General features: G+C 43.3%; 1 protein-coding gene across 1 annotated transcript; it reads right to left on the bottom strand.

The window, feature by feature from the left end:
• Positions 1-27700, bottom strand: LOC137886320 (transient receptor potential cation channel subfamily M member 1-like). Its single transcript, XM_068728735.1, has 29 exons — positions 27617-27700; positions 22845-22921; positions 22458-22650; positions 21590-21803; positions 21316-21440; positions 20401-20572; positions 19168-19342; positions 18835-18958; positions 15739-15811; positions 15501-15601; positions 14368-14532; positions 14092-14226; positions 11991-12041; positions 11253-11393; positions 10992-11021; positions 10579-10868; positions 10033-10261; positions 9734-9865; positions 9506-9646; positions 7886-8014; positions 6952-7203; positions 5763-5937; positions 4465-4485; positions 4010-4154; positions 3162-3364; positions 2956-3088; positions 1245-1618; positions 564-761; positions 1-416 (listed from the first exon to the last, which is right to left on the bottom strand). Exons 1-29 carry the CDS (start codon positions 27698-27700, stop codon positions 1-3), a joined length of 4698 nt encoding a protein of 1565 aa, XP_068584836.1.

Raw genomic sequence — 27700 nt, 5'->3', positions numbered from 1 at the left:
TCAGCTGTCAGAGTCTCTGGACCTGGTTCTGAGCCGTGACCCTCCTCCCGCCGCCCCCCCGCTGAACGCTGACGCCAGGTCTCTGACGCTGCCGGCCGAGAGAGGCGTCTCCTCGCTCTCCTTCTTCTTCTTTGTTCTCATCTTCCTCGGGTTGGCGTTCAGGCTCTTGGAGCGCAGCGTCGGGTACATCCTGTCCTCCCCCACCAGCAGCTCCTCCTCTTCCTCCTCCGGCTCCTCCTCCCCTCCTCTGTTACCATGGATACAGTCCACCGTCTCACCCCCCTGTTCCGGCGTGGTCGACCTTTCCACCGTTCCCGGTTTGGTTTCGTCGCCTTTGTTCTTCTCCACCGTCACTCTGAGGGAGGCATGGACTCCCAGGTGAGGCATGCCAGGAGATACGGAGGCTCGCCGTGAGCTCGGGGAGGTCGAACCGGTCGGCCCCTCCTGGTCCTGATGGGCGGGGCTGTAGACGACGCTGCTGCAGCTGGACTTCCTGTTGGAGGAGGGGGAGGATACGTACTGTGTGACTTTTGACCTTTCCAGAGGAAAGGACACCGTCGCCTCCAGCCGGGTTTTCTCCACCGGTTTCTCCACGTTGCCGTCCGTCACATCGGACTGAGGCAAAGCCGTTGCCCCCGGTGTGGGGGGATGTCGGCGGTCGGGGTCGCAGGGGAAGATCAGGATGTCGACGTTGGACAGAGACTGAGTCCTCGACTTCAGTCCTCTCACCTCCAGAGTCGACCCAAACTCCTTCACATCACCTGAAAACAAGAAGAAAAACAGTTCACATCAACACCAGAAAGTCAGCTTCAGTCCTGCAGGTGTCTTCAGTTCGTCTACATCTACAGCGCAGTCTTTTTGAACAACCAGTGAACAGGAAGTGACCATATATGGACTGAGGCGGAGTGACGTAGAGACGCCGTATACGTCTCTGGTAGAGACCTGTCAATCAGCGTGTAGCTCCGCCCCTAAAGCATCCCCTGCTTTATGGTCTGTTTGACTCTAAATGGAGCATAATGTACTAAATGAACATCATGCTGTATTGAAGAAGACTGTAAACTAGAGATTGAGACCATAAACTCATGTTTACAATGTTTACTGAGGGAATAAATCAAGAGAGAAGTAGAGTCATTTTAGACTAGACTTCTATACAACCAGAGGAGTCGCCCCCTGCTGGACACTAGAGAGAATGCAGCTTTAACACATGAAGCATTGGCTTCACTAGTTCTTTGGTGTCTTCCTACCTGTTGTGTTTCCTCCCTGGATGATGGGGGGTCTCTCTGGACTCAGCTGGACCCTCCTGTCGGTTCCCTCGGCATCTCCGGACATGGAGATCCGGTCTTCGTGCTCCAGCTGGTACCGATACAGACTGTAACCGTCGCTGCTGTTGACGCTACCGTGTCGCAGCAGAGCGGTCGGCTCGCAGACGGACGACCCTCTGGAGTGCGAGCGGACGAGTTCGGCCCGGTCGACGCCCGCCAGCTTCTCCAGAGCGTTCATCATCCGGCCGGAGAACTCCTCCAGCTGAGCCAGGCGGAGGTCCACCGTCTGCAGGGAGGCCTTCATGGAGTGCTCCCTCTCGTTCACCTCCTCCAGACGCATGAACATGTTCTCCACCCTGAGAACGTAGAAAGAACCGTATCCTCACTTATCTCAACACATCTGCCCTCTAGAGGCAGAGAGCAGTAACTACAGAGGAAGTGGTGAAACATAAAGGTTTTAAAACCCTGAAACAGATTAAAATAACTTTATATTACTACTTTACTAATATTTTTACTCATGACAATCATTGCAACAAAACCTAAAAGATACCTCACGGTTGTTATTGCTTCCACCAATTTACATCCATGACTCCTTTATGGAATTTCCGTGACATATACTGTTCATTGTTCTTCTTTTTAAAAAAACATTTTTATGATATAGGAGTATACATTTGTTATGACGATACTAGTGTGACTGACTTCTATGACTTTTTTTGACTTTTTTTGATATTGTATACTATTATTTTTTTGTTTTACTACATTTTTTATGAATTTTATGACATACTATATTTTTACTTTTTTCATGTAAAGTTTTATGACATAAAATGTGATGATATTTTTTATGACATACTGAGATTTTTTTTTAAATACTATACTATATACAAAATACTATACTATGAATTTTTTTTGTTTTTTGTGAGCTTTTCATGACATACTATACTAGGGCATTTTTTATGATATTCTGCTCTAATATTTTAAAATTTTCAATGACATACTATACTTTGAAAATCAATGACATTTTATAAAATCTTTTGACTATTCTGCCATTTATTTGACATATTAAACTGACATTTTTCAACATACTACACTATGACATATTTTTTCATGACACCTTTTGTGATATATTGTACAATGACATTTTTTGAAAAAAACATATGCTGACTTTTTTATAACATACTATTTGACAATATTTTAAACCAACTGTACTATTATTTTTTATCATACTATATACTATGATATACTATTATTTTTTGACATACTATATTTTGTCACTTTGCTCAAATTTCTACGACAGTTTTTTTACTTACTTCACAATCTATGACATTTTTTTGGAAATACTATACAATAAGTTATTTTTGTCATACTATACTATGACTTTTTTTTACATACAATACTACACAATTGTTCACACATACTATACGCTGACAGTTTTATGACATAATTTAGTATGACATTTTTTGGAAATACTTTTTTTCTAACATACTATACTTTAAAGTTTTCTTTGACATACTATACAATGACATTTGCTGACATACTACACTACAAACATGTTTTGACATGCAATACTATGGTTTCTTTATGACATGCATTTGAATGATAGTTTCATGAAATACTATACATAACCTTTTTTGACATAATCTATAGCTTTTATGGATATTTGAATCAGTGTGATATGAGTATGTGTCTTGCTCACCTCTCAGATGTTACTCTGATTCGTTCGTTGTTAGACGACTGTTTCTCGTCGTCTTTCTCTCTGAAGTACTCCTCCACACACTGCTCCTCGAACTCATGCAGACTCTTCAGCTCCTCGGCGCTCAGCACCAGTTCTGAGGAGACAGACGAGGTTAAATCTTCTTGTTTTAGTCTGAGGTCAGAGGACAGGTAGGAACCAGGTCTTACGGAGTCTTCTCTCGCGGTCGTCCCGGTCTCCCTCCGGCCTCCGTCGGCAGCGGCAGCAGAGCCTCTTGAGGAGGATGTAGATGTGGGGGAGGACGATGAGGGGGGGGGGCAGGATGGGCCGGTCGTGGAAGGTCATGATCAGCTGGTAGCGCTGGAACTTCCACACCTGGTTGGAGATGGACTTCACCTCGAAGAACGTGTTGCTGCAGAGAGGAAGGAGGACGAAGGTTTGACTTTCTGTGACATTTGAATTAAGTCACTATTTGTTTAAAGCTTCTGATTCGCTGTCTCTTCTCACCAGTTTATCTTAAATCCATTCCTAACTTTATCACTATAACTTCACTATTCAGAGTTTGTATCCATAAAACAGGTTGTTGCTCGTTAACTAGTTGTTAGCTGTTGCTAAATGTTTACATTCACTAACTGCAGGAGGAACTGTGATGTAGCTGATGGAGGTAAAAGGACAAAGTTAATGTTAGCATGCTAATACCTGAGCCATTTAGGCTACAAGAGGTAATATGGAGACATTTTTAACTGAAACTTGATTAAGATGCAGATTATTTATGAGACAAACTGGGAACATTTCAAATTACATTTCACAAAACATTATGCCACTAACGTTAGCGTATTAATAGTATTATTGTAATACTAATACCATAATAATAATAACACGGTTTTAACGCAGCACAGAAAACTAAACTTCCAGGACTTTTATTTTGAAAACGTTTGTCCCTACTGATGTTTAAACTGATCTGAGGTCTGTCTCTCTGTGTGTGTGTGTGTGTGTGTGTGTGTGTGTGTGTGTGTGTGTGTGTGTGTGTGTGTGTGGGTTCAGGTGTGACACTGACTTGAACACAGCGATGAGCAGGTTGACCAGCAGGATGTTGGCCACCAGCAGGTAACAGGCCATGATGGCCGGAGTGAGCCAGGCTCCGGGGATACAGGGAGGAAGCTTCTTCCCGTCTTCATCGTACATGTTGTCTCCACACGGAGCTGAGACACAAACAAACACACCCAGTCCCGTTAACGTCCACTTTATACATGTCTTTATCTCAGAATAGAACATTTATTTATTGTAGTTTGAGTTAGAACTACTTAAAGTGAAATGAAGTGGAAAAACTTAAATTTGTCAGACTCCACTTTTGGAGTCTCTCTATATTGTAGCTTTTTTTTTATTTTGAGCCCGTCAGATTACCTTGACACGAAACGAGGAGGCTTTTACTGTGAAAGAGCCACAGGAAACACAGGTAGACTTGAACAACGAGCTGTTAGCGACTACATTTACGTATATTTAGATACTTACGATTGATTTCCATCGCATAAACTGTTCAACAGTCAGAAGAGAGACAAGAGAAGAGACAGAAAATAATAAATAATAAATAACAACATGAACAGAAAATATCAAATATATATATAAATATATAAAGAATAAAAAAAATATATTTTGAGGATTAACGACAAAATATAAGACATTTATCTTCATTATGTTCACTTTCACTCTGTTCATTAACATAAGTGAGGACATTATGCGGACATTTAGACATTGTGAGGACATTTCTACCTCATGAGGACGTTTCTACCTTGCAGAAGCTTCATGTTTTCAATGGACAGTTTACTAACAGAGCTGCATGTACACATAACAACACAGGATTTGAGGACAGCGGGTGAGGACAGCGGTTGAAGACAGAGGGTGAGGACAGCGGTCGAGGACAGAGCGTGAGGACAGAGGGTGAGGACAGTGGTTGAGGACAGAGGGTGAGGACAGCGGGTGAAGACAGAAGGTGAAGACAGCGGTCGAGGACAGAACGTGAGGACAGAGGGTGAGGACAGTGGTTGAGGACAGAGGGTGAGGACAGCGGGTGAAGACAGAGGGTGAGGACAGCGGTCGAGGACAGAGCGTGAGGACAGAGGGTGAGGACAGTGGTTGAGGACAGCGGGTGAGGACAGCGGGTGAAGACAGAGGGTGAGGACAGAGGGTGAGGACAGAGGGTGAGGACAGCGGGTGAGGACAGAGGGTGAGGACAGAGGGTGAGGACAGCGGGTGAAGACAGAGGGTGAGGACAGCGGGTGAGGACAGAGGGTGAGGACAGCGGGTGAAGACAGAGGGTGAGGACAGCGGGTGAGGACAGAGGGTGAGGACAGCGGGTGAAGACAGAGGGTGAGGACAGCGGTCGAGGACAGAGCGTGAGGACAGAGGGTGAGGACAGTGGTTGAGGACAGCGGGTGAGGACAGCGGGTGAAGACAGAGGGTGAGGACAGAGGGTGAGGACAGAGGGTGAGGACAGCGGGTGAGGACAGAGGGTGAGGACAGAGGGTGAGGACAGCGGGTGAAGACAGAGGGTGAGGACAGCGGGTGAGGACAGAGGGTGAGGACAGCGGGTGAGGACAGAGCGTGAGGACAATGGGTGAGGACAGTGGTCAAGGACAGCGGGTGAGGACAGAAGGTGAGGACAGCGGGTGAGGACAGCGGGTGAGGACAGAAGGTGAGGACAGCGGGTGAGGACAGTGGGTGAGGACAGCGGGTGAGGACAGAAGGTGAGGACAGCGGGTGAGGACTAACAGCTGACTGACTGGAAGTCTTACTATGAACGCTAGTCTTACGGTCTATGGAGTCTGCAAACACCTCCCCGTAGATCATCCAGTACGGCATGTAGAAGATGTTTCGAGCCAGACGCCATGTTGGCTCCTCGTCCGGGTGGAGGATGGCCTGTCGAGCCACGCCAAAACTCATCAACACCACCAGCATGATGACCACGAAGTACAGCATGTCAATCATCTGGAGGACAATGGGACCAGAGACATGTCTTTCATTCATGGACGTCTTATTAAATCAGTGATCATGTGACTTAAAAACTGTCCACAAGGTCAAAATATCTCACAGAGAAAACTTTGATAAGAAATAATAACTTCAAAATCTCAAAGTTTATAGTTAGGGCTGGTTCAGGTTTATAGTTAGGGCTGGTTCAGGTTCATGGTTAGGGCTGGTTCAGGTTCATGGTTAGGGCTGGTTCAGGTTTATAGTTAGGGCTGGTTCAGGTTTATAGTTAGGGCTGGTTCAGGTTTATAGTTAGGGCTGGTTCAGGTTTATAGTTAGGGCTGGTTCAGGTTTATAGTTAGGGCTGGTTCAGGTTTATAGTTAGGACTGGTTCAGGTTTATAGTTAGGACTGGTTCAGGTCTATAGTTAGGGCTGGTTCAGGTTTATAGTTAGGGCTGGATCAGGTTTATAGTTAGGGCTGGATCAGGTTTATATTTAGGGTTGGATCAGGTTTATAGTTAGGGCTGGTTCAGGTTTATAGTTAGGACTGGTTCAGGTTTATAGTTAGGGCTGGTTCAGGTTTATAGTTAGGGCTGGTTTAGGTTTATAGTTAGGGCTGGTTCAGGTTTATAGTTAGGGCTGGTTCAGGTTTATAGTTAGGGCTGGTTTAGGTTTATAGTTAGGGCTGGTTCAGGTTCATGGTTAGGGCTGGTTCAGGTTTATAGTTAGGGCTGGTTTAGGTTTATAGTTAGGGCTGGTTCAGGTTTATATTTAGGGTTGGATCAGGTTTATAGTTAGGGCTGGTTCAGGTTTATAGTTAGGACTGGTTCAGGTTTATAGTTAGGACTGGTTCAGGTTTATAGTTAGGGCTGGTTCAGGTTTATAGTTAGGGCTGGTTTAGGTTTATAGTTAGGGCTGGTTCAGGTTCATGGTTAGGGCTGGTTCAGGTTTATAGCTAGGGCTGGTTCAGGTTCATGGTTAGGGCTGGTTCAGGTTTATAGTTAGGGCTGGCTCAGGTTTACGTGATACGGTACCATTTTGCCGATCATCATGACGTAGGGTCCCAGGTACTTGTTGACTCCGAAGATGTCGAGGACTCGGATGTACCAGAAGATGATGTCGACGCAATAGATGACGCGTCCGTAGCCCATTGACGGCTCGTTCTGCAGCCGCAACAGCAAACCCAGCAGGAAGACGGAGATGGCCGCCAGGTCGGTGATGTTCCAGTAATCCTCCAGCCACACATTGATCTTCTGCTTCAGCTTTCCTGGCTCTGACATCAGGATCTGATGGAGGGACAGAGTTTAACTGTACAAGACATCAGTATCATCAGCTCTGTATCAACAGATCCATAAAGTGTCTGACTTATTCTTTCATCAAATAGTTATTGATTTTAGGTTCTTCTTATATGGCTGCTTGTCTTTAGAGAAGAGCAAGCTGCTTCAGCCGTGATTTGTTTTCATCATAAGGAAAATTACCTCAGTTACGCCGTTATTACCTCAGAACTTACTGCGTTATTACCACTGTAGTTACTGCATTATTACCTCAGTAGTTACTGTGTTATTACCGTTGTAGTTACTGCGTAATTACCTCTGTAGTTACTGCATTATTACCTCTGTAGTTACTGCATTATTACCTCTGTAGTTACTGCGTTATCACCTTTGTAGTTACTGTGTAATTACCTCTGTAGTTACTGCATTATTACCTCTGTAGATACTCCATTGTTACCTCTGTAGTTACTGCATTATTACCTCAGTAGTTACTGCATTATTACCTCAGTAGTTACTGCATTATTACCTCAGTAGTTACTGCATTATTACCTCAGTAGTTACTGCATTATTACCTCAGTAGTTACAGTGTTATAACCTAACATAGCTGAACAGCTGAAACACTTGGCCCTCAGTACTTGGAGCTGTCTCACCTGATGTGAACAGTAAAGGTTTGGTTCAGGTGTGTCTCGTTGTTTACCTGTCGGACTTTCTCCAGTCCAAGAGTGATGATGTAAGAGATGACGATCCACTCCTGCAGAGACGGCCATCGCTCCATCTTCACCAGGATGATGTAGTTATACAACGCCAGGTACACCAGGTACGAGATCTGACACACACAGATAGTTATAATAATATTAATATTAATATTATGCTAAACTACCCTGCTGTCTAACAACACAAGATATCATTTGTATATTATATTTTGTCACATTATTAAGACTGTATTTGCTTTTATTTTGTTAACTCATATTCTTAATTACACTGTTTATACTGTATAAATATATTTACATCATATATTGTATTGTATGTATAGTTATTTGTTTTTATACATTTACTTAATACACATACATCTTCAGTCACAGTCACGTAGATATTAGAAAACTACATTTCATCTGGTTTAAATCTTCTTTTTATAAATATGGGATATTCCTTTTTTCTAAATATCTGACAAATCAACATTTTCTGGGGTTATTGTTTAAGGGGGCTAGCAGTTTCCTTTTTCTGTCCAGTCTTTATGCTAAGCTAAGCTAACCAGCAGCAGGCTGTAGGTTCAACAGCAAACCACCAAAGTCACATATATTATAGCATTTATCGTACTGAAAGTGACAAACTAAAGAAGAATCATAAGATTGTTTTTTTTATCACTTTAACATTCAAACTGTTGTCCTTCTGTAAGTCTTTATAAAAACCAGGTGAGATGAACGGAGACATGAAATGTGGTTTACTGGTATTCAAATTAAAGTAATCTTTTAAAATTACCAATAATTAAATCATTATTTTGACAAACAGTGAAACTGAATTGTTCGGGTTGAGGGGAACTTATTTTTCCACCTGGACCCTATTTTCCCATGTTTTTGTGTCTAAAGCCACGTTTCCACCAAACAGTCCTGGGATTTTATTTCGTACGGTTTCAAGTTAGAAGTTTACAGCCAATCACGCTGCTTTACAAATTCTGTCTGGGAGTCTGGGCAACTCCTCAACATCAAAGGATGTCCACTCAAAGAGCTTGTTGTTTCCACCAACAGGTCCGATTGTTATTAAAGGTGTCGGACGACTTTATGAAAAAGAACCCCACAGAGAAATAAAACCCGTTTCTTTAACCTTTCTGTTTGTTAATGTGTCATGTGACTCATTGCTGGAAGACAACAATGAAAACGTGAGTGAGAGCCAGAGAGAGGAGCGCTGGTGGTTTTTAGAGATTTCAAAGATTTTCAGTTTCATGGCTGAATATTTGGATCATTTCCACAATGTGGATGATCTCAGAACGAGACTTCTCAGAACGAGACTTCTCAGAACGAGACTTCTCAGAACGAGACGCACAAAAGCAATCTGAATTGTCAAGGTAAATGTAAAGAAACGGGGTTTATTTCTCCGTAGGATTCTTTCTATAATAATAATAATGTAATAATGTTGTCAGACTTTGTCAGCAGCTCTTTCAGTACACTGACGGTGAGAAGCGATTACATTACAGTTTGTTCTCTTCAACAGTTTGAAACCCTGCTGTCCTCGTAGAAACATGAAAAAACAGGGTCAAGGTTAAAAAGAAGACACAATTACATAAATACAGTTGATATTAGTGTAATATTTAGAAACTTGCCGTGTTGAACCAGAACTTGGTGAAGGGAGTGTTGTAGAACTCGTAGATCTTCCTCCCGATGGGAGTTCTCCTCTTGTGTTTAGTCTGGTCTTCTTCCTCGTCTCCTTTCCTTGACGTAGCGTCGACGTTCGAGACGGCGTCCTGAAACAAACCCTCAATCACTCCACCTGCTGCGGATCAATAATGAAGTTGTTATAGATCAGATAAGCTGCTCCGCTGGTTTGGTACCTTGCTGGATTTGTTGTCGTCCTCTTTGGCTTTGCTCTCTTCGTTCTCTTTGGACGAATGATACGAAGCTTCGTCTCCCAAACGAAACTCCAGGAGGAGAATCGCAGGAGGAAAGACGATCCCTAAAATCACCTGGAGACATAAATCATCTCAGTATCACATCAGACAGCTGATCGTTTTTCATCTGAAACGATGAAACAAGAAAACATATTATCATTGTCATTGTCATTAGTATTGTTATTATTTCTTATCATTATTATTGTTATGCATTATTATTTCCCCCTGTGTGTGGTTGGTACCTGCAGGCTGTTGCTCTTGCCCATCCTCAGGCAGCCCATCCACATGTCCGTCAGCAGCATCTGGCTGCAGGTGTGAGCGATGAAGTCTCGGTGCTTGGCGGCGACGGCCAGCTTCAGACAGGTGGAGTTGCTCCAGTTCTTCAGCTCGTACGTCAGCAGCTTCATCGCCACCTGCTCGTCGTGTTTGTACGACTGATCCAGCAGCTCGTAGGCCAGCTGACCAAACTCCCTGCGAAACAGAAGAGACACACCAGCGCCCCCCTCAGGGTTCCAGCTTCACACCACACCATCGACACTGCTCACTTCCTGCAGGTCTTTCATCATCTTTAAGTGAAGCTGTGAGTCCAAACAAACCGTCAGGATGCTTTATAATGTGTTATGATTATTGCTTTAAAGCAGTATGTCTATAACTATAACCATACAGCGCTACAACATGATTCATGAGCTGCTTATTTCTACATTCAAGGTCAGTCTAACGATCCCAGATCTGATGTGGGCTCCGTGGTCTGAAGGGGACCTGGTCTCTGTGGTTTTTGCGAGACTCACTTGGAGTTGTTCTCCAGGTCCTGGTAGATGTCGTCCACCAGCTCGCTCTGGGACGACTCGTGGGCCATGGCCCTGTAGAGCTTACAGGCCACCAGGGCTTTGGCCATGGCCTCCTCGCCCCGCTGCCACAGGAACAGTGCCATCTTCTGGCGCTTCATCAGCACGGCCCAGACCATCAGCTCGTGGAACGGGTACTGGAACCTGCTGAGCTCTGGGTCGTCCACGTCGATGTCCACCTCCTCTTCCTTCTTCTTGTTCTTCTTCCCTTTGCCCTTACGGGGCTCGTCGTCCTGCAGGAACCGGTCCACATGAGTCCACAGATTTAGACACTCAGTCCACTATCAATTATTCTCTTCAGGTAGCATGTTCATTCAGCAGGAAATATTCAAAATAATAAAACAACAACAACACACCTCCATTCCAAGAAGTTTTAAAGCTTTAGGCTGAAAGAAAAAATATGAAAAGATCAAATCATTATTCCAGAAATCTACTAATATTAAAGCTTCATGATATTCAATGTTTAAAAAACATTTACTTAAATCCTCTATTGATGCTCGATGGCGCAGATCTGAAACTTTTTACACGAGACACTTTGTCTTCAAACATGACTCTGACGTTTTAAATATGATCCTGTATTCTATGAATATGAGTTGTGGGTTTTGGGGTCTGCTCACTCTCTTGAGGCCATACAGGTTGTTGTACAGCGCCCTGAAGCTCTTCCTGGTGTAGTTGCAGCGATAAGCTCCACCCATCAGTAGCTCCAGAACCAGCCCGATATCGATGAGAGTGATCTGGTAGTCTGGAGGGAGATTCCCCTGAAACACAAAGCACAGAGCACAGAGATGAGCGAACAACAACCTATTATGATAAGTGATTGACACGTTTCTAATAAATCACAAATGAAATTATTAAATTAAGAATTATTAAGAACAACATTATTATTCAAGCAATAACATGACCCACATAACATAAGGATAACACTGTAAACATTGCAACAAACATAAGTTACATGATTTATCATTTATGATTTATTATTAAAAAGACAACATATACTGTATATATAAATAATCTTTTTATATATTGTGTACATAATTGTTATTGTGGAGAACAAAACATTAAGATAAGCATGGAAGGATGTTTGTTTTTAAAATAATAATAATAATAATAGATAATTATTGTTATTGTATATGTATGTATATGTTGTTGTTATTATAAACATAAACAGTCATGTAATATAAGATCCATCTGATCAGAACTGATGTCAGATCAGCTCACCAACCCGTCATCAGGTCATAAAAACAACATTGGAGTTTATTGAGTAACATGAATCATGAATCCTCATGAAATCAATAAATTACTCATGATGACAAAATCTCAGTATAAAAAAATACTTAAATAAACACAAAACTCACTTTCTTCACATCTCTGACCACGAAGTGCAGCGTGTTGGTCGGTCCCAACTTCTACAGGAGAGAACAGAATATATATATATATATATATATATATATATATATATCACAGTATTAATAATCACAGTGTTAATAATGCAGTGAACTGTGTTCCACTGTTACTACATCAAACAGAATTGTATTTGTAGTTTTTTTCATTCATTATGTATGTAATTAAAACACAACATCATCAATAGAACATCTTTAATCACGGCTCAGTCCTGTTGTGAGTACATGCAGTATTATCATACTTAATTAATGATACTATAACTGTGACTAACGCTGCAGCTGTGGGAGCGATTACTCACATGTGTTACTCTAATAGGACTTGTTTGACTCTGTGTGAACATCATAATAATGATGAATAATAACATGATCAGTGTGGCTCCTCTCTAATCTCACAATGACGTGACTCCTTTTAAAAGCTTTTCCTGAGTGAAGCCCATAAAGATTAGAGGCAGCGGTGATATAACACAAGATGGACGTTAAGCTGCAGATGAACATGTCAGTGAACACATGGAGGTTAAAGTAGAACGCTTTGTTTCATAACTCATCACAACCAGAAGAGAAGTACCGCTCATAAACAGGAAGTGCTCCTCTTCTCTGATTTGAGTGAATATCGTTCATCTATAATCAGCTGTATGGATTTATTTGAATGAACTGTTGCCACATAAAATACACAATATTCATGTTGCATATACATGTACTTCATTATGAAGTGGAATGATACAGGTTCATTGTAAAGTAGGTCAGCAGCTCGTACTAAACTTAATCTGAATGAAGTGAGATTTGTTGTGCGGAGCTCATCTCTTCTTCATGTAGAAACATCTCAACCTTCATTCATTTCAGGACTTCAGCTCTACTTGACTTTATTTTCCTTCATATCCGCATCAGCTTACTGTCAATAAATACTAACATTTACAAAGAAGCTTTTCAGTCAATGTAAAGCTCCCTGGTTTATGCTAAGCTAGGCTAACCAGCTCTGAATGTCTCACGTTGTGATAAGAAGAAGAGGGCTTCACTAAAGTTAGATTATGTTGCTTCAAAGCTGCTCTACAATGTCAGTCAAACGAATCTGCTGCAAACATACTGAATATTAATCTGAATCTATTGATGTGTTTATATATATAACGTTGTATTTCATTCCTTCTTGTTGTTTTCTTATGTAGAAAGCACATATTTAGACAGTGTACAAGTGATGCTGTACACTGAGGACCACAGGTATGAAGGTAGATTTGTGTCTTTATTACGCAAACAAAAAAATATGTTTTGAAAGCAAATTTCTCGCACTGCAATCAAAAATCAAGTTTGTAAGTGAAAATATATAAACTGAGAATAAATTATTTGGTAGTTTTGCTTACGAAACTATAATTTTTGGTTGCAAAACAAAAACCTTTGCTTTCAAAACGAAAAGCTACGGTTTCAAAACCAAAAGCTACGGTTTCAAAACCAAAACCAAAACGTAAAGCTACGAGTTGAGTTTGGACGTAGTGGGCGGGGCATACGCTGCTGAATGAGCCAGGAGTTTCTATTGGTGGGTTCGACTTACGTCACATGCACGCAGAAAGTGAAGCTTCATGTCAACAACACCTCATGTCGTTCTTTAAAAGAAGAGACTCTACGACACTAACAACATGAAAACAAAGTGAAGTGCTAACAGAGCAATATAATGTCAACTTACCTCCATGCCGCTCATCACAGTAACCTCTACAGTGGAAGTAGATGCCGGGATCCAAGTCGAACCCACCAATAGAAACTCCTGGCTCATTCAGCAGCGTATGCCCCGCCCACTACGTCCAAACTCAACTCGTAGCTTTACGTTTTGGTTTTGGTTTTGAAACCGTAGCTTTTCGTTTTGAAAGCAAAGGTTTTTGTTTTGCAACCAAAAATTATAGTTTCATAAGCAAAACTAACAAATAATTTATTCTCAGTTTATATATTTTCACTTACAAACTCGATTTTTGATTGCAGTGCAAGAAATTTGCTTTCAAAACATATTTTTTTGTTTGCGTAATAAAGACACAAATCTACCTTCATACACAGGGTGTCCTCGGGTGAGTCTCACCGTGTTGTAGAGCTCCTCCAGACGAGGAATCGTCAGGAAGTGATGGATGTTCACTCCGTTCTCGATCAGCAGCTTCACAAAGTCCACCCTGTCCAGCACCAGAGCGTCCATCATGGCCTGTTCCAGAGAGTTCACCTGCAGCAACGACATCACCGCCATAACTGATCTGGTTCAAGTTTAATGTCGGTTCAGTGTAACGTCAACCTTTCTCTTCCTGTCTGTGTAGCTTCATCTTTTGAGGTTCTGAAAGAAGCTGTTTGGATCATGATGTCTCACCCAGCTGAGCAGCTCCAGCTTCCTGGGGTCGGTCTCCTCAGGCGGTTCGGGTTTGGTTTTGCCTCCTTTTCCTTTCTTTGCCCGGGCTTTTCCTTTGCCTCCTCCCGCCGGCGCTCGCTGGGCCACCGGACTTTTAGGCCGGTCGGTGGATGAAGAGCTCACGGGCTGCAGAACAAACACCATCAACACACAGTCAGTGACACGGAACCCAACAAAGGAACGGTTCCAATCGTAGACGTGAACCGAGGGAACGGATGATCTGTTGAAGGAGACTTCTCCGCTCGTCTTCTGGACCATCGTCTTCCTCCTTCTGTTCCTCTCGGTCACGTTTATATCTACTCACATGTTTGAATGCATGGATCCTGATGGAGACCTGGTGTTAAAATCTGTCTAAATGAATCATAAATGAGCCTCTACTGTTATACGGTTCTTATTTGTTAAAAATATAATGTGACAATTTACTACCTATAGTATGTGACAAGTTACCCAGTGATGGGGCAACACATTTAACAATGAATAGCTCTATATTGAAGTGACAAGTATATTAATTTATTTAAAATGTAAAATGAGTGACTTTGATTTGCTGAGACCGAGAAATTGAAGTGAAAGCAATAAGTGTGACAAGATGCCCCGCTGTGATTTAGGCTATAGTTTAATATTTAATATATATTAAAACAGCTGGTCGCTGTAGTTCATCAAACTAACAGGAGGAAGTACACATCTTTTTGGGGGACTATTTTCAGCAGCGGTTTAATCCACATTTGGTGCTGACGATACTTAGTAGGATCATGGGATTTTGTTTTTACAATAATAAAATACAAAATATACTGTCAGGTTCATGAAAGATGGAGGACTTTATGGTTAAATACTGAAAAAGGTCAACGCTGACATGAAACACCAGAGTTTTAAAGTCTTAAACTCTTCATGAAAACTACCAAAAGTACTTTGATTGTTGCTCTAGTGATAAATATAGAAACGCTAAAGTTTTAGTCTGTAAACCTGCCGTCAAAGTCCAAACATCCACCGTTCTGTGTGGTACCTGAACGCTACATCTTCGACTGTAAGAGACGTTCATAGATTCATAGATGTACATAGTAGATCTAGATGATGTTCTTCACATGGTCTGAACTCACAGGCCAGTGGTGACCGTAGACAAAGATCTGACTGCGAGCGATGTCCACTCGGTTCCAGGCCAGAGCCAAACTCAGCTGGTCAGACGCCGACGCATTCGTACCTGAAATCACATCAACAGACAACACAGGTGAGCACAGGACTTTATATTATATTAACAGGGATGTTCATGTGTTAGTGTGTGTGTGTGTGTGTGTGTGTGTGTATGAGAGAGAGACTGGATGAATGTTGGTGTGTTACCTTTGAGCAGAGCTGTCAGGATGGACATCTCAATGTCCTGCTGTCCTTCTGAGCCCATCCTGAACACTGTGATCTACACGCAACACACAATGCTGTGATCTACACACACTGATCTACACACACTGATCTACACACAACTCACAATGCTGTGATCTACACACACTGATCTACACACACTGATCTACACACAACACACAATACTGTGATCTACACACACTGATCTACACACAACTCACAATGCTGTGATCTACACACACTGATCTACACACACTGATCTACACACAACACACAATACTGTGATCTACACACACTGATCTACACACAACTCACAATGCTGTGATCTACACACACTGATCTACACACAACTCACAATGCTGTGATCTACACACACTGATCTACACACACTGATCTACACACTGATCTACACACTGATCTACACACACTGATCTACACACTGATCTACACACACTGATCTATACACACTGATCTATACACACTGATCTACACACTGATCTACACACTGATCTACACACACTGATCTACACACACTGATCTACACACTGATCTACACACTGATCTACACACACTGATCTACACACTGATCTACACACACTGATCTACACACACTGATCTACACACTGATCTACACACACTGATCTATACACACTGATCTACACACACTGATCTACACACTGATCTACACACTGATCTACACACACTGATCTATACACACTGATCTACACACTGATCTACACACTGATCTACACACACTGATCTACACACACTGATCTACACACTGATCTACACACACTGATCTACACACACTGATCTACACACTGATCTACACACACTGATCTACACACTGATCTACACACTGATCTACACACACTGATCTACACACACTGATCTACACACTGATCTACACACTGATCTACACTCACTGATCTACACACACTGATCTACACACTAGTGGAGGTCATGTGACTCGGTAGCAGCTGAATTAAAGGGACGGTGGAGGAGAAACACTGAAGAAGAGTCAAAGAGGAACTTTGGGATCTTTCAGCCTCATTTTCTCATGTTTTGGTTTCTCAGAGATCAATGTGGACAACAATGTCTTTAATCTGGTCCAGTATCTTTAATCTGGTCCAGGATATTTAATCAGGTCCAGTACTGATGGAGGACGGACTGTCATGTGATCGCTGAGGGTCCGTCCACTAACAGAGCTGGTTGTTGTTATTTTTTATTTTAAGTGTCTGACCTCATCATAGAAAAAACACACACAGAAATAAAGCTGTGTTCTTCACCAGTATTATTGGAAGTAAGTCCCGATGTGCTAAACAATCCTTTATTTAGGACAATATACCACAAGAGACACGGAGACACAGAGACACGCTGCCATTAACGGCTGAACCAAACTACAGGACAGAGACCACGTGATTGATAGAAACACATTGATCTCAGATCTGTGCAGAAACATCTGAACCTGCAGCCTTTTAATCTGACGACGGATGGCTTTAAGTGAATTGATGTGATTTTATGTGAGTTGACGGTGCAGCTGAGCTCAGGACGAAGCAGAGGATTGTGGGATTAAATAAAAAAGGGGGCGGGAGGATCACAGAACAATCTCCATTAAGAGGCGTAGTTCTGTGGGTCAAAGGTCACACCTCTGCCATTATGTTAATGTCACAGCAGGTCCACCCTGCTGGTGGGTTTATGCTGCCTGAGACCTACATTACCCAGGATTCATAGTGTGCACTGATACATGAACATAGGAGGTTGTTCAGCAGGTCTGTAACCAGTTTAACCAGTTTAACCAGTTTAATCAGCGTTAGCTCAGATTTACAGGAAGTCAGTCCATTTGTTTTCAAATAAAATAAAAAATACACAAACTGCCTAAATGTTTCTGTTAAAAGAGACCTGATACAAAGACCTCTGTCCTCTGCTGTTATGTAGTTTTAAGATATGAAATGTTTAAATACTAAAAATAAAAAAGCATTTTTTTAAAGCATTATTTAGAAAAATATGGTAACATATTTCTGCTATCAGCTGAAATGTTCTGTTTGCAGAGAAAAATAGACATAAGATAAGATTTCCATCTCCAGATAAACGACTTTGTCACTTGATCCGTTTTAATGACTGAGACATTAAGCCAACGAGGAAGTGACATGAACTGCAGAAATGAACATGTTAACAGGCCAGATCTGACCATTAGGGTTGAACACACTTCAGCGCTGGTTTCACTTTTTTGAGACTCGTAAGTTTCCGCCTGGTTAAGACTTTCTCATCTTCTGTCTCCTGAGACACAATGTTTTAATTTAACTGCAACCTTAATCTTTCACTGAGATTAAAGCTCTTTAAACCATAGACTATAAAAGTGGACGTAGTCATCGTGACGTTTCGCCATCTTGGATTACGGTCGTCGCCATGTTGTTTTTTTTGCAACCAGTGAACAGGAAGTGACCATATCTGGACTGAGGAGGAGTGACGTAGAGACGCCGTATACGTCTCTGGTAGAGACCTGTCAATCACTGTGTAGCCCCGCCCCTAAAGCATCCCCTGCTTTATGGTGTGTTTGACTCTAAATGGAGCATAATGTACTAAATGAACATCATGCTGTATTGAAGAAGACTGTAAACTAGAGATTGAGACCATAAACTCATGTTTACAATGTTTACTGAGGGAATAAATCAAGAGAGAAGTAGAGTCATTTTAGACTAGACTTCTATACAACCGGAGGAGTCGCCCCCTGGTGGACACTAGAGAGAATGCAGCTTTAACACTTGAAGCTTTGATGAACCGGAGTTTGCCTCCTTGTCTAGAGCTGACCACACCCTCCATCCCCCCCTGACATCTAACCTGTGACATAAACGTGTCGCTTTAGTCAGTCAAACGAATGCTCCCTCCGAACATAATCCAGGTAGAGATTACGTTTGTCATCACATCAGTGGAAAACAATCACAGTAAGATATAAAGGTGGATTGTCAATGAGGATGAATCACAGGACGAGTGATGGATGAACACAGCAGCTTTATTGTTGCACATGATGGAAGATGAACTTGAATGAATAAACGTTGGCATGAGTCCGTCCGAACCTACCAGAGCTCTCTTCTTCATGCACTCCATCACCATGAGGAAGATCTGCTGCGCCTGGCTGCGGCTGTAGTTGAAGGTCTTCTGGATGGTGACCAGCAGCTGATCTTTGGCGCTGTCGCTCAGCAACCTGACCGGGAGGAAACAGAGGAGGGTCAGGTGACCAGGAGGAACAGAGGAGGGTCAGGTGATCAGGAGGAACAGAGGAGGGTCAGGTGACCAGGAGGAACAGAGGAGGGTCAGTTGACCAGGAGGAACAGAGGAGGGTCAGGTGACCAGGAGGAAACAGAGGAGGGTCAGGTGACCAGGAGGAACAGAGGAGGGTCAGATGTCACTCACCCATCTTCACCGCAGTATCTGTGTGCGAATGAAATGATGTCAGAGGCTCGACCGCTGCCGTCACAGACCACAACGGGGACCGGAGGGTCCTCCCTCAGACTCTCCAACACGATGGAGATGACGTTAGGACCCCCCTCCAGGATCAGACACACCACGGGGACGCCCTGACCCAGACCTGAGACACAGCACACAAACTCAGTGTTTGTAATGGGGGAGACCCTGTAAGGACCGCTACCACGACAAAAACAACAACGAAAACAACAACGACCACAAAACCGGAGCACAGCGGAGTGATGCTGGTCTGTCTCGGTGTCTCTGGTCTGTCTCTTTTGTCTCTGGTTAGCTCTGGTGTGTCTCTGATGTTTTTCTATGTCTCTAGTCTGTCTCGGTGTGTCTCTGGTCTGTCTCTAGCGTCTCTAGTGTCTCTAGTGTCTCTGGTTAGCTCTGGTGTGTCAGTGTATCTAGTGTCTCTGGTTAGCTCTGGTGTGTCAGTGTCTATAGTGTCTCTGGTGTCTTTAGTGTCTCTGGTTATCAGTGTGGTGTCCTCCTGGTTGAAGTGAGTGACGGCTGAGCCTCCCTTTGCTGTCCCTGCCTTACAGACACCTCCAGGCATAGGATGACAAAGGGAAACCCACAGGTCACATGATTGGTCACATGTTTGGTCACATGATTGGTCACATGTTTGGTCACATGATTGGTCACATGTTTGGTCACATGATTGGTCACATGTTTGGTCACATGATTGGTCACATGTTTGGAAACCAGGTGTGGTCTTCACTAAGTGTCTTAAGTTTTCACCAGGAGTACTAAAGGTTTCTTCCAAAGACATGAATCGGCTGAGAGAGAGACGAAGCACCTGATTGGCTGGTCTCACCGTGTAGCCCCACCCTAAATCATCCCCTGCTTTATGGTCTGTTTGACTCTAAATGGAGCATAATGTACTAAATGAACATCATGCTGTATTGAAGAAGACTGTAAACTAGAGATTGAGACCATAAACTCATGTTTACAATGTTTACTGAGGGAATAAATCAAGAGAGAAGTAGAGTCATTTTAGACTAGACTTCTATACAACCAGAGGAGTCGCCCCCTGGTGGACACTAGAGAGAATGCAGCAAGACATCCTCAATGCAATCTATCGTGGTTTGCGTGATCTGGCCCTTTAAACAGGTCACATGGTGTCACATGGTGTCACATGGTGTCACATGATGTCACATGGTGCGAGCCACTCACGCGTGTTGATCTTCTGCAGAGCGATGTGCTTCTCCAGCTGCCGGCGGAGTCGGACCTCAGCGCCGTACTTCCCGCTGGTCCCGTTGTCGGACAGGATGAAGTGGGAGTGGCTGCTGTTCAGGACCGACAGCTTGCTGAGCGGGTTGGACATGGTCTGATAGGGCCGAGTCACCTGGAACGCACACGACGACGCGATTGGTCCAATCAGGAGGAGGGAGGAGTCACAAATAAGTGTCAAGTCCGGTGCTACGTCTTTATATTAATGTGGTAATGATTTATGAAACAATACGGAACAGATGTGGACCTCTAGTGGTCTGTGCCGTTACTGCAGGGAGATCTATCTGATATCTACTGTTGTTAGCATGCTAACCAGCTAGCTGCGGCCCGTCCTGTCTTGTAATACCACTTGTAACCTGGAGAGGCGATAGTGAGTCTCTGTAGCGTCCAGTATGTCCTCAGTCCACCATGAGAGGACCAGGAAGTAGAGCTGCCTGAGGGCTCGTCAATAAAACTGGTTCAGTCTGATTCTGGTTCACTCTGGTTTTGTACCATTTTGGTCTGATTGAGTCTGGTTTGGTCTGGTTTATCTGGTTCTGGTCTGGTTTGGTCTGATTGAGTCTGGTTTGGTCTGGTTTATCTGGTTCTGGTCTGGTTTGGTCTGATTGAGTCTGGTTTGGTCTGGTTCTGGTTCACTCTGGTTTGGTTCGTTTTGTGTGGTTTATCTGGTTCTGGTTTGATTGAGTCTGGTTCGGTCTAGTTCAGTCTGATTCTGGTTTATCTGGTTCTAGTCTGACTGAGTCTGGTTTGGTCTGGTTTATCTGATCTGGTCTGGTTTGGTCTGATTGAGTATGGTTTGGTCTGGTTCTGGTTCTAGTCTGACTGAGTCTGGTTTGGTCTGGTTCTGGTTCATCTTACGTCTCTCCCGATGAGGTCCTCCTTGTTCTCGATGATCCCCCACGGTGCGATGCCGATGGCCCAGACTTTCCCTCTGGACTTTGACGAATGATCTTTGAGAGCGTCTCCAACGTGGCGGATCACTCCTGAAACAACACAGAGACCAGGATCCAGTCAGAGGAACAGGTCTGGTTTGTCATGTAGTCTCACAAACAAATCCATCATTTTATAAAGCTGTACACATTCACATTAGCTCAGTCGATGGTTTTCTTCCTATTAATTAAAGAAGGAGTACCAGTGCTGACTCCTCCGGTGAAGATCCAGGCTCCGGTGGTCACCGCGGCTTTGATCAGTCCTTTACCAAAGACCTGCTTCAGTTTGGGGGGCAGGTCGAAGTTCTGCAGACCTCCGTGGACCGAGATGAGCAGAGTGGGGAGCTCCAGCTGCCACTCCTTCACCATCAGGTGGAGCAGGTGGTCCGGTTTAGAGTCATAGGAGACCCGGATGTACTGCAAGAGGAGGAGGAGGGGGAGGAGGAGGAGGAAGAGGAAGAGGAAGAGGAAGAGGGGGAGGAAGAGGAAGAGGAATAGGAGGAGGAAGAAGAGGAAGAGGGGAGGAAGAGGAAGAGGAGGAAGAGGAGAAGGAGGAGGAAGAGGAGCAGGAAGAGGAAGAGGGAGAGGAGGAGGAGGAAGAGGAGGAAAAAGAAGAGGAGATGGAGGAGGAAAAGAAAGAGGAAGAGGAGGAGGAGGAAGAGTGCGGGGAGAGGAAGAGGAGGAGGAAGAAGAGCAGGAAGAGGAAGAGGAAGAGGGGGAGGAAGAGGAGGAGGAGGAGGAAGAGGGAGAGGAGGAGGAGGAAGAGGAGGAGGAGGAAAAAGAAGAGGAGGAGGAGGAAAAGGAAGAGGAGGGGGAGGAAGAGGAAGAGGAAGAGGAGGAAAATGGAGAGGAGGAAGAGAAAGAGGAGGAGGAAGAGGAGGAGGAGGAAAAGGAAGAAAAAAAATCAGATTACAAATTTATAATTTTCCGAAAAAAAACTAAATTCCTATACATTTTTTAAATATTCAAATTAAAAAAGTGTTACTATTAAAATGTCTTAACTTGAATGTAGTTCATTATAATACTAATATATTAATTCATAATATTTATAACATGAGAGATTTAAAGCACCATGGCCTTGTTGACGTGTCCTCCTCCCTGGAACTCGATGACTCCGTAGGCGTCGGTGGACGAGGTCTGGGTGTGTTTCAAGGGGGTCCATCTCTCTGCAGGCTGGACCTCCAGCTGAACCAGAGGGGCCCCCCCCTCTTTGGGCCCTGGAGGGACGGAGGGGTGCTGGGTCACCGGCAGACCACAACTACACCTGGACCAGACGGCAATAATAATAATGATAATAATTATACAAATAATAATAATGGTAATATTAATAATAATAATGATAATATTAACAATAATAATAATAATAATGATGATAATAATAATATTATTATTATTATTATTATTATTATTAATAATAATAATAATAATAATAATAATATCATTGAGGGTCTTCAGTACCTGCTGGCGTCTTTGCTGGGAATAATCTGGAAGCATTCTCTCTTCTGGAAGGTTCTCTCGATCCACACTCTCTGAGTCTGAACACAAACAGGAAGTAAACATCACAAACAGGAAGTAAACATCAGGACACAAACATGTCTCTTCAATGTCGTTCATTTACTCAAATAAATAACTGATAGAAGACAGAATGATGAAGTCTGTGAAGACATTTCACTGATCCACTGCAGAGATCCCGAAGTTTCCAAATCTGTCAGGATGATCAATCAACATAAAATCAATCAATGAATCCTAAATGTAATATTCTTGACTATATTTAATCATCAGTGTGTTTCCTGGTCAGAAGAGAGCAATGCTGTTCTCTCTCTGACCTGCAGGAGGCGCCAACATACAGAAACAGGGTCAGTGAAAAAGACTCCATAATACAGATTAAATCTGAAGTGTAAAGTCTGTTATGTAAAATGGTGAAGTTCATTAAACCGTAATTATCTATATAAATTATAAAACCCTTTAAGCATTGTAAACCCGTAAAAATACAGTGTGATAATCACAGTTCTCAGTTTTCTTCTTCTCTATTATAAAATGTTGCTAATAAATGTTTCTACAAACGAAGATCAGACTTTAAATCTCAGAATGATGTTGACAACAAATTGAGCGAATCCTTTAACAGACAGATAAACCAGAAGAGGGGATTATACTAATCTGTAGCTCCACATTAAAGCACCACTGACTGTTCATGGCTGAATGCATCCGGCTAATTACTGGAGAGTGGAGCTTTCCATTTCTTTATCCTTCTGGTTCTAATCCGGCCGCTGCAGAGAAAACACACAGAGGATCCAGACTGAGGACTCTGTGGGTCTCTGTTCAGGTCTCCTCGGGTCGCAGGACTGACGGTGTGGACGTTAACGTAACGGATGTTATGTGACGGTTAGATGTGACTGTTTAAAGGACAGAATCACTGGAACTAATCTGTGAAATGAAAATGAAATAAAATGATTTACTTTCTCTTCAAACGTGAAAATCATTTCAATGAACGAAGGTTCAACACGGAGATAAACACACATTCATTGACTAATCAGCAGTCGTCCTGACAGAGCTGTCCTCTGATTGGACGGAGAAGAAAACCTTTGGTTTGTCCTGTTTTTGAAACTCCAAAATGTCCCAAACTAGCTGAAGCTTTAGCCTTTGTCCAAGTTTGTGTCTCAGACAAAACTGCTTTTTCTGAAAGCAACAAACCTGTGAGATGTTTCATCTTCAGAACAAGCAGCAGGAGGAGAACCATGGGTCTGGGTTGGACAGGTCGTCCTGCAGCAGGGACACTCCCCTCTGTACCTGAACGTCCAGATGTCTTCGTCCTGAAACTGGGCCAGACTGAGGACCAAGAGTTCTCTGAGGACCAGCAGCTCTCTGAGGACCAAGAGCTCTCTGAAGACCAAGAGCTCTCTGAGGACCAAGAGCTCTCTGAAGACCAAGAGCTATCTGAAGACCAGCTCTCCGGAGGACCAGCAGCTCTGTGAGGACCAGCAGCTTTCTGAAGACCAAGAGCTCTGTGAGGACCAGCAGCTTTCTGAAGACCAAGAGCTATCTGAAGACCAGCTCTCTGGAGGACTCGGCTGCCCTCTGAGGACCAGGACCCGGCTCAGTCTGCAGCGTGGGTGCAGCTCCGGAGATAAGAAAGGAGTTGACTTCATGCAGCCGAGCGGGTTCATATGACGAGCATGTGAGGCAGCGTGGCTCTTTGTTGCAGCCGGTCTCATGACTCTGGTCCGAGGTAATCCTTCAGGGAGTCTCATGACCCGTCGAGTGTTTTCATTCACAACAAATCTGCTTTGAGAAAATCCCTCCAAACCTCCAGCTGATCCTTCCTCCACAGTTTTAACAGAAGGGAGTCTTCTTCAGTCCAGTTCAGATCACCACCATCAGACCAGAGTCCAGCTCCACATAATATTTAGATTATTAATTTCAATGTTTATCTTTATGTTTATGTTGTTCTGGTGGATTGGATCCATTTAGTTTTTGATCAGATTCTGACTGAGTTTAACAGTTTTATCTGATAATTAGATCATTTAATCTGTAAAATGATGAATCATCTTCATCTCAGGACAAACTGACGTCTTCAAGTGTTTGATTTGTTCCGACCGACAGAGAACGAATACAGAGATAAAGGGACGAGGTGTTTCTATTATTTTGTCATTCCTGTTTGTGAACACAGAGTGGTCAGAATATTAGGAACACAGAATTAACCGACACCGAACGTCGTGAACTTCATAACAGAATGACTTCCTGTCTGAACAAATCCTGAATATTAAAAATAAAGTTGTGCGTTGACCTGTGTGTATTGTTCTGTTTGGTTTCTTCATGTTCTTGTGTTGTTGGTGTTGACTCTCTGAACCTCCGGTCACATTTTACTCTCTGTGGCTTTGATTTTTCACTTCAAAGTAAAAGTCCTGCTCCTCTATAGAAACAGAACGTTCATGACTAGAAGTAGAGAGAACTGGAACAAGTGCAAAACAACATCATTACAATCGTTACAATGACATCAATCAGAAAATATTGAACTTATTTGGTTATTTATTTTACAAAAAATTGCAAACAATATAATCTATTCATCCAACAGTTTTCCAAATGTCCATAAGAGGCTTCACATATTATAAATATTAAACTATTGACATGTCTCCAGCTTCTCCTCTCCTCTCTCCTCCTCTCTCCTCTCTCCTCTCCTCTCTCCTCTCCTCTCTCTCCTCTCTCCTCTCCTCTCCTCTCCTCTCCTCTCCTCTCTCCTCTCCTCTCCTCTCTGTGTTCACTTCCTGAAGTTCAGTCAAAGTTTCTCTGATTTATGGTCACATGACTGTTGAACAGCAAATCAGAGGACTTCGAATTTTCAGTCAAAACAGGCAAATCTATGCTTCGGGCTTAATTGACTGAGAATTAAAATTTTGAATTCTCCAATCCTTTTCATTTTCATACCGTTAGATCTAGTCTATGAGGAGATAGTACAGTCCAAATTTCAGCCTCTCAGCCCAGAGGGTTTTGGAGATTTTGGATCCAGAACCAAAATGTCCCAATTTTCCCCAAAACATCCATTCCATACAATTAGGCGTTGGTCCGAGATATCTACGTTTCAAAGCGGGATATCAGACAGTTGAGGAGATATTGTTGTTTAAAATATCGATCCGGCATCCCGCATGGCCGCCTCCGAATCGGCCCAATTTGTCCCACCCCCCCCCCCCCCCCCAAAAAGGCCTTGTTTTCCCATGTGGCCCCCCAAAAGTCCCAATTGTGCCCATTTCGCCTTTGGCGAGTCGGTAACAATTATGACGATTCGGATACATCTTTTCTGGGATTCCGAAATGTCCTTTTTGATCCTATTCCTCCCTAAATAAGGTACTAAAATAAATTAGCAAACAACTGCATGATCTCAATGAGCTAAACCCACCAAACTTAATACACAGGGTCTATGGCTTCATAGCAACGCTCACACCAAGTTTCGTGAGGCTAGCACCCGCAATTGTACCAAAAGGCTCTGGGAAAGTCAGAACATAAAGTGCCATTCGGTTGGGATTATTGGCCTACATGACCTCTCCATTGAAATGTAGTCGAAATGGCCATTTATAGTTATAAGGATTAGTTCCCCACTCGACTGCTCACCTCCACCCGCCGCTATGAACACCCCGGTCCTTCGCAACCTCCATTGGCTCCCGGTCAAACACAGAATTGACTTCAAAATGCTTCTCACCACATACAAAGCCCTAAACAACCTAAACAACTACCTTTCAGACCTCCTCCCCCTTCACGCCCCAACCCGTTGCCTCAGGTCTGCCGGTGCAAACACTCTGAAGACCATCAGGACCAAGCGCCGGACCTGGGGCGACAGGGCCTTCTCAGCTGCTGCACCCCCCCTCTGGAACGCCCTCCCCATCCACATCCTTGAGGCTCCCTCCCTATCGTCATTCAAACAAGCCCTCAAAACCCACCTCTTCAAACTCGCCTTCACCTGTTAACCCCTGCACCCTACCCTCCACTACATGACTCATTTCGCACAGCTTCTCCAGTTTTTTTTTTTTTTTTACCAAAATGTTTTGTTTGTTTTGTTTGTTCTGTTTGTCTCTCCCCTATGTAAAGCGTCTTTGGGTACTTAGAAAAGCGCTATATAAAATGAAAGTATTATTATTATTATTATTATTATAACTCCAAAAACGGCCACTTCTCCTACATTTTGGATGGCCCGGTCATGTAGGCCAATAATCTCATGCAATATGGCCTAATTGTGCCCATTCGTCCCCGCGGGTCGGGAACAATTATGACGATTCGGATACTTTTCTGGGATTCCGAACTGTCCCTTTTATTCCCTAACCTCCCAAACTACAACTTGTACAACTTTACATTGTAGAGCTGAGAGAGAAACATTCTCCAGAGAGAAATTCAGTTACAAGTTTTGTCTGAAAAAAACAGCTGATCACATGAAGTCAATTAACCCTGAACTGATCACATGACCCGAGGAGGAGGAGGAGGAGGAAGGAAGAAAGAAGGAGAAGAAGGTAGAGGAGGAGGACAGAGGAGAAAAGGAGGGATACGGACAGAAAGTTGAACTTCCTCTTTTCTGTCCTGGAGTCTCAGATCAGGTCTCAGGAGGAGGAACCGTACAGATGTGTCTTAAAGAGACCTTTAAACATCTGGAATGAGTTGACACTGAAAACGTATTCACATCTGATCCACCTGAGACGCTCCGTCTCTTTTAGCATGTAAAGAAAGTCGTGGGTTTGAATCCGTCCTACCTTCTGAGATCCAGACGACGCGCTGCGTTTGATGGACGACCGTTTGAACGACCCGTTCGTCCCTCTCCTCCCTCTGCTGTCCAT

This window comes from Cebidichthys violaceus, unplaced genomic scaffold (genome assembly GCF_023349555.1).
Source record: "Cebidichthys violaceus isolate CVI_PGR_0920_01 unplaced genomic scaffold, fCebVio1.0.p SCAF_43, whole genome shotgun sequence".
NCBI classification, from domain to species: Eukaryota; Metazoa; Chordata; class Actinopteri; order Perciformes; family Stichaeidae; genus Cebidichthys; species Cebidichthys violaceus.
The sequence above is the reverse complement of the archived record's forward strand: the minus strand, read 5'-3'. Positions and strand labels throughout refer to the sequence as shown.